The sequence below is a fragment of the Physeter macrocephalus genome, chromosome 21, assembly GCF_002837175.3.
Source record: "Physeter macrocephalus isolate SW-GA chromosome 21, ASM283717v5, whole genome shotgun sequence".
NCBI lineage: Eukaryota > Metazoa > Chordata > Mammalia > Artiodactyla > Physeteridae > Physeter > Physeter macrocephalus.
In genome coordinates this window covers 104,659,064-104,667,193 of record NC_041234.1, presented here as the reverse complement: position 1 = coordinate 104,667,193, position 8,130 = coordinate 104,659,064, and the positions used below count along the sequence as shown (strand labels likewise).

General features: G+C 45.4%; 1 protein-coding gene across 1 annotated transcript in view; it reads left to right on the top strand.

The window, feature by feature from the left end:
- The window catches only part of GPC4 (glypican 4), a 110,616-nt gene extending 103,458 nt beyond the window's left edge, over window positions 1–7,158 (top strand). The window contains exons 5-9 of the mRNA XM_024128101.3: window positions 3,886–4,016; window positions 4,110–4,256; window positions 4,706–4,842; window positions 5,514–5,689; window positions 5,807–7,158. Of these exons, the coding sequence (XP_023983869.1) occupies window positions 3,886–4,016; window positions 4,110–4,256; window positions 4,706–4,842; window positions 5,514–5,689; window positions 5,807–6,009 (794 nt within the window). The 3' untranslated portion in view covers window positions 6,010–7,158. The remainder of the gene's footprint in view (window positions 1–3,885; window positions 4,017–4,109; window positions 4,257–4,705; window positions 4,843–5,513; window positions 5,690–5,806) is intronic.
- The last annotated feature ends 972 nt before the right edge of the window (window positions 7,159–8,130 follow it).

The window sequence follows — 8,130 nt, the reverse complement described above, 5'->3', positions numbered from 1 at the left end:
GCACAGGCTCCGGACGCGCGGGCTCAGCGGCCATGGCTCACGGGCCCAGCCCCTCCGCGGCACGTGGGATCTTCCCGGACCGGGGCATCAACCCGCGTCCCCTGCATCGGCAGGCGGACTCTCAACCGCTGTGCCACCAGGGAAGCCCTCCAACAGATTCTTGAGAACAGTGACACAAGGGGAAAAAAAAGTTGTGAATATTAAATGCTTCAGCACAAGTGTAGCCTAAACAGCTCAAAGCTAGAAGACCTGAAAAAAGCTTGCACACACAGAAAAGCAGAATCCCATGAAAGGGAAGGCATAAGACTAGCCAACACACACATGCACAAATGGCACATCGTGCCCAGAAAGAAGCCATGGGAGAAATTGTTGCTGGAAAATATTTCCCATGGAAATAAAAGCCCATGGCATTTCTAGATCTAAAGTTGAAAGTTTTTTCTTTGTCTCTTTTTTAATCCCACTCTCACCCCCACCCCAAATGTCAAGTTTGCAGCTCACTTTTGCTAAATTCATTTTTAAAAAACAAGGTGATTTGCCTTTTCGCTTTCCCCTGTAACATCTAATGCACTAGTTCTCTGGGCAGAGCTCTGTAGCATTTGCTATACAGTAGCAAAAATGGTGACAATGATCTAGTTTGGGTAACTTCTCTACAGGCACATCAGGAATGAAGTACACTATTCTGTTCTTCTAATGTGTCTGACAGAAACTATAACTCAGAAACTCGTCTTAAAATACAAATTCTTCTACATATTTTTTCCAAGAGTCTGCAGGTTCATATCAAAACCATACTCTGGCTTGCTTAATTAACGTCTTCAACCAGGTACTCTAAATCAAGGAGGACTTCCCTTGCTGCCACCATTCTCGCTGTGTGTTTTACAGATTACATTTGTTATCTTTGATGAAACAAAAATTCAACCCAAGTGGAAATTGGTAGGATTTCAGAATCAATTTTCTCAGTTATTTTAAATGATACTTTCGGGAGGGAGGAGGAATATAATTATATCTAAACTTCCTTTTTAATGGGTGTTTTATTATTTATTTCTAATAAGCTGATATAAAAGGCCAGGAGTAATAGACCTTGTTAATCTCCAGTGCTTTTTCGTGGATTTTCACAAGAGTTTAATTAATTTGCTCTGTGGTTATAGAATTCAGTCCCAATTTACATACCTTTGCCATAAGTTCTTTTTTTTTTTTTCCTTTGCAAGGAATTTTTCCCCCCTTAAAAAATGACTGCAGTTAATGAATGGGCGAGGGCTTTTTTCCCCACTTCTTTAAATCAGATGTTGGGGTTAAGTTGGGAAACTGCCTTTTGTTCATCCAGTCGGGTCGCGAGGTTGAAGATTGGGTTTCTGATTATCGGAGGCACAGTGCAAGAGGAATCGCTTTCCCTAGTGAGAAGGGGCTGCTTTGTTGCCCAGGTGGCGGGGGGAGTGTCCTGAGCGCTAAAATCCTGCAGTTGGACTAGACCCTTTGAAGAGACTAAGGATGAGTTTTCCAACTCTGCCTTCTTGCTGCCGAGCCCTCCTGTCCCTCTCTTGAACTGTACCTATTAAACTGTCGTCCACCTTTATCAAGGTGGATCCGAATAGTCAAAACACCTTGGACTTGGCATCATAAGAGGTTGGTTACAGGAGACCTTCCTTTTGAAAAATACTCCCACCACCACCACGACCACGAAAGTCAGTTTCTGGGGAATCATAAATTACGGGTAGGTGCAACTTGCTCTCCGTCGTATACTGGCGTCGTGGTAACATTCATTTGACTTCTAGCCACCCTTATGAACGTCACATGTCTGCTGCCACTGGGAATTTAGTATGAGGGGGTCGGCTGGGACGTCAGCCAGTTCCTGGCAAGAGGCAGGAGCCAGTCAGATACCCCGCAAAGGGAGACCTGCAGCCTAGATCCCTCAGAAGCAACAACACCGGACCAGCCATCGTGGGACTCCTCTTGGGGCTTCTCATCAGGGCCGGCCGCTTCTATGGAGGCGCCCAGTGGATAGCCAGGCAGGACTTGCCCTGGGGCTGAGGGGCGGCTTTGGCCCCCGGGTTGCAGCCTCCAGGCAGACCACAGCCTCACTCGCATTCTTCAGTCGCGGGACACGCAACGCCATGGCACCGGCGCCACAAGGGCCTGGCCCCTCTCCCTTCCCAGGCCCTTGTGCACGGCCGGCTGGCCTGGAGTTGACAAAGACACCAAGACAGCCAGAAGAATTGGGGTTTATGTTCCCTTTCACAAACACACGAACACGTCCATGATCTGGCCTTTCCTTGCCACTAGGGGAATAAGTAGTGACGAGGTGCTCCGTTGCCTTCCTGTTGAAACCTCTGTGTTTGAGATGTTTATGGTCTGTCCCTTCATAATATTTTTCTCTGGAGCCAGCAACTCCTTCTCGGCTCCGAAGGCGTGTGCTGTCTGGACGTGGCAGCCCTGATGCTTCGACAGTGATGAACACGTTTAGGTTGTGCTCCACTTGTTTACCGAAGTCCCCTTTTGCTAGCACATCAAACGCATTTTTCCTCTCCTCGAGCACAATGGTATATTCATGCTGTCCGCCTTTCCTTAGAGGTTGGAAGTGCCAGTTCATTGGCGCTTACCACAGTGCAACCTGAGACTTCATTTGTTATGACTTTCAGAAAAAAATTGCATTGCACGGACATCTATTCGGTGGTTTGTGACATCGGAACTGTAGTTGAAAGAAATGAGCCCATGCTTTAAAATGTTGGGTTGCATTTGTTCTCGGGGGAAGGTGAAAGGTCGCTGACCAGATTTGGGTTCACTGATCTGCTGATGCCAGAACTCCTTTCCATCAGCGAGCTTAGGTAGAAGTTCAGCTGTGGCCTGCGCTTTGAGAGAGACACACCATCTTCTAGAAACTCGCCCTTCTTTCTGGCAGCTGTCCTTGGACTACCTGAAGGCTGTGGAGAATGTGAGCCTAACTCTCCTTTAAGGGGAAAGAACAAGTTTAAAAGTTCACTGCTTGTCATGAATGAGGCATCCTTTTTCTCATTTGGAGATTACCTTTCCAATTTCTTCTAATTTTACACAATAAGTATCAGGGAAAAATACTAAATCGCATAATCCCGAGAACCATGGATGAGAAGAAAACCCATACAGCACTTTTCATTTAAGAGATTCAATGTGTCCTAAAAAATTCTAGACGCCTCCAAAATGTAAAAGTGATTCCCGGAGTAATTAGTGAAGACTCACATTGTGAACACACGGATTTTTGCCCTGTCTTGGGTTGTCTTTTCATTTGAATAAAAAGAGGTACAAGTTTTTGCTTTAAAATAACTCAAGGCCCTTGTATTTGAAGCGGGAAGTTTATCTTAATACAAAAATTGCATTTCTCAAAATGTCATTATTTGAAAGGGTTTCATTTAAAAAATGAAAGAAAAGAATTGGTGTGCCAGGATTCGAACTGATTTATGTTTTTGACTCTTGTAAATGGAACATGAAATGAGAAGATCCGTGGAGGTCTCTGGGAGAACTGGCATGTTATTCTGCTTCCAGCCTTAGGTTTGTCAGCTGGGAGCTAGCTCAGAGCCGTACAACAACAGCCACTGACTCGTGGAGAGATGAATAAGCAGTGCGTTAGAAGGTTCCCGATTGGGTTTCCTTGCTGTGGAATAAAGCCTTCATCTGGTCACTTCACACTCTAGAGAGCTAGTGGTACATACTGACTGAATGAAGTTCTGTGTCATAGAAATAGATCTAAAAGCATGAATTAATGATGATCATGCCTCTCCCTCTCCCCCCACCCCGCCCCCCCCCCAGCACCACCCCCCAAGGGAAACAAAGACAGCAAAATAATCAGACTGCTCACCCAAGGCCAAGCTAATGATTTCCTTTGTATGCTGTATTGTTCTGCCCCAAACCTCATGTTAGATGCTATGCTGATGGTGGCCGAGAGGTTAGAGGGTCCTTTCAACATTGAATCGGTCATGGATCCCATCGATGTGAAGATTTCGGATGCTATTATGAACATGCAGGAGAACAGCGTGCAGGTGTCTCAGAAGGTAAGGAAGGCCGGGTCCTGGAAAGGAGAGGAAGGGGCCCGCTCCAGCCTGCGATGTCACTTCCATCATGTGACCGCACTTATGCCAATACAGGTTTTCCAGGGATGTGGACCCCCTAAGCCTCTCCCAGCTGGTCGGATTTCCCGTTCCATCTCTGAAAGTGCCTTCAATGCCCGCTTCAGACCCTTTCACCCCGAGGAGCGCCCAACCACAGCAGCTGGCACTAGTTTGGACCGACTGGTGAGCACTGTGGCAGGAATGGCCGTGTTTAATGACAAAGAACTGAAAACATTTGCTCGAAATGCATCTTTATTTGGGATGTTGGGTCTTTTCAAGTGAAAGTTTTCCGGCAACTTGCACAGGGATGTCAGTGAACCTGCCTCTTTGATTCCCTAGCTCAGAAATTTCACCCGTAGGCTTACAAATGGGGTGCGCGGAGGCATGTCTGAACACCTGCCTTTTGTTTCACAGTGTGGGTAACACATAGCCTGGATCCTGAGTTATAAAAGCCCGCGAGAAGAGACTGTGTCTTATCAGTGTATCTCCGGGGTGTGAGACCCAGTGGGCCTCAGATGGCTCTTCTGACTACAGAGAGACTCTGGAGATGCTTTACGGTGATGAAAAAGGCACATGGGTAGGTGGTTTGGGGGTTTTACAGAGGTCTCTTTCTCTCTCCCTCTCTTAATGAGGTTACTGATGTCAAGGAGAAACTGAAACAGGCCAAGAAGTTCTGGTCCTCTCTTCCTAGTAACGTCTGCAACGATGAGAGGATGGCTGCAGGAAACGGCAATGAGGACGACTGCTGGAATGGAAAAGGCAAAAGCAGGTTAGCCTCCGTCGAACGGGGTGTGCAATCTCTCCCTTCCTAGATGCCCGGAGGCCTTTCCGAGGAGGTTTGCTCAGTTGTTTAGTCGAGGCAGCAAGAAGCATTTCACAAGTAGGTGGCAACAACATGGAAGGCTTCTAGACCTTCTTAGGAATTGGCTCTGCTGTAGAAGTGTCGGGAAGGCCCCCAGCTACTTGCAAAGAGTTCTGGGGCAAAGGGGCAAAGGTCTGTGACAATGGTTATAAGCTGGTGTTACGGCTGCAATGAGGGATTGGGCTGTTTTAACAGTGTCATTATTTTTAATGCTTTATACCTGTGGTCCTGTGCTCGATGGCCTGGCCTCATAAAGTACCAGTTCTCCAAAGGTCTCATTCTCTACTTGATGATGCTCTCTGTCCGTCGCCTTCATACTCAGTAAGTTAGACAAGTACCCACTTCACTCGGACCCACCAACCTCCACGAAACGGGTGGTTTTCAAAAAGGTCACAGTCAGATTGGAGAACCATAATGTATACCCAGGAAAAGGAGAGATTCGAGTTATTCGAAAGGCAAGCACTTGCAGTTCATTGCCCTCGGTGGAAAATACTAGCACCTAGGCAGGAATCATTGACTTATCTTCTGTAACTTTTTGTTTCACTGATCATGTGAATGGGCATCATTCCTCATTGCAGGTACCTGTTTGCAGTGACAGGAAACGGATTAGCCAACCAGGGCAATAATCCGGAGGTCCAGGTTGACACCAGCAAACCGGACATACTGATCCTTCGTCAAATCATGGCTCTTCGAGTTATGACCAGTAAAATGAAGAATGCTTATAATGGGAATGATGTGGACTTCTTTGATATCAGTAAGCATTTGTGCTTCTAAAGGACAAATTGTTGTATACCTTGTGATGAGAAGCGGCAGAATGAAATCTCTATTCCATTGTTTTGTTTTGTTTTGTTTTTTTTTTTTTCAAAAATAGGCGATGAGAGCAGTGGAGAAGGAAGTGGAAGTGGATGTGCGTATCAGCAGTGCCCTTCGGAGTTTGAGTATAACGCCACTGACCACTCTGGGAAGAGTGTCAACGATAAAGCCAGCAGCGCTGGGGTCCCCGCTGGGGCCCGGCCCTACTTCCTCACTGTCTTCTGCATCTTGTCACTGGTTATGCAGGGAGAATGGAGATAATTCTCAACCTTAGAGAAAACGTGTTCATCATCAAAAAGTTAAAAAGGCACCGGTTATCACTTTTATACCATCCTAGTGACTTTGCTTTTTAAATGAATGGACAACAATGTACAGTTTTTACTATGTGGCCACTGGTTTAAAAGATGCTGACTTTGTTTTTTCATTCAGTTTTGCGGGAAAGGGGGACTTGTGCGTAAGGTCAGTCCTGCTCCCTCAGAATCATGTTAAATGTGGCTAACAGTGTAGGTACAGAACTGTAGTTAGTTGTGCATTTGTGATTTTTATCACTCTGTTTGTTTGTTTTGTTTTGTTTTGTTTTGTTTTGTTTGTGGGTTTTTTTTCTTCTTCAATACGGTCTCACCTTGTTTCTTACAAGAAAACCAGGGTCCTTTCTTGGCATGTAACATGTACGTACTTCTGAACCATTAAATAGCTGTACAGAAGCAGGTTTTATTTATCATGATATCTTATTAAAAGAAAAAGCCCAACAAGCAGTAAAATTGCCATTTATCCCTGTTGTTTTTAGTTGCCTTATCTGGAGAGAAGAGGAGGTCATTTTTAACATTTTTTATTAAGTTAGGACAGAATGTGAAGGCGCAAGGGGGCTTCTGAGTCACTTGTCAGGTTGTATTCAAACATCAATACAAGAAGAAGATTATACTTCATTTATAGCTGGGGACGGGAAGAGACTGCAGACTACCCATTTTGGTTGAGTTGGATTGTATAAACTAAGCTCACAGGTCCATTTCTTGAAGCTGCTTATACTTAAAGTGTAGTCCATCTAGAAGATTCCTGATGCATTCTCCCTCGAAAGATATAAGGCATCCAGGATATCCTAGTTATCACCTGTTCACACTTAGTTTGGGGGTGGGTTTGGTTTGGTTTGGGTTTTTTATCCAGGCAAGTTAGCACACCCACTGTGTGCTGGTCTTCGTGTCCACACTTGACCCTCCTTGAATTGATATCCCAACAATCTCATTTGGTCCTTCTTGTTCCAGATCTCAACCCCGGTCACATAGAGGGAGCTGGCTGGGGGCTAGCCAGAACTGGGGTACAGCCTGGGCTCAGGGAGTAACTATCAACACACAAGCAAAGTTTTCGTCCGAGCAGGTGTATTTGCGTTTGTTTTTGGATCCCAGGTTTTTTTTTTTTTTTTTTTTTTTTTTTTTTAAAAGAGATTTAAGGTGTCTTATTTGAGTCTTTTTCTCTCCCCACTGTGTGCTGGTCTTCGTGTCCACACTTGACCCTCCTTGAATTGATATCCCAACAATCTCATTTGGTCCTTCTTGTTCCAGATCTCAACCCCGGTCACATAGAGGGAGCTGGCTGGGGGCTAGCCAGAACTGGGGTACAGCCTGGGCTCAGGGAGTAACTATCAACACACAAGCAAAGTTTTCGTCCGAGCAGGTGTATTTGCGTTTGTTTTTGGATCCCAGGTTTTTTTTTTTTTTTTTTTTTTTTTTTTAAAAGAGATTTAAGGTGTCTTATTTGAGTCTTTTTCTCTCCCAGCCCCGTCTGATCGGAAAGGCAAGGGTCTCGCCATGCATGGTTCACAGCTGTGTGCTACCCTATCAGCCAAGTAGCCCACTTGGGGAGATCTGAGTGTCCAGATTGTTTTTCATGCGTTGTCGGGATTTGGCGGGGGGCGGGGAAGGAGTAGGAGTAGGTAGAGCTGAGAAGGCCACATCTTAGTGGTGACCTTTAGCCACTCGGGTGAACGGGCAAAGGCCATTATCTCTTGTCCCAGGCCAAAGAGTAAGTAAGCACTGCCTTGGCCCCTTTGGAGCCCTTTCTTCCCTTGAGTCCTTACCAAATGACAGCCCGTAAAACTATGAGCATATAACAAAACCACGTTAAAAAGAGTTCCCAGAAGTCTTCAGAAAGAATCACACTCTGCAAGTCTCTTCCTGCTTTAGACAGCCATTAAGATCCCAACCAATTCCACGGAAGCTGAAACCCACAGAGAGGTTGTTTGTGTTATTGTTTAATCTTCAGTTGTAAGAGTAATTCTCTATTTTTATATTGAAACATAATTACTTGATAGCTCAGGGTCTACATTTCCTTCAACTTTTTACACCAAATTCTGTAGAATGGACGAAATGGAATATTGGGGGCTGTTGT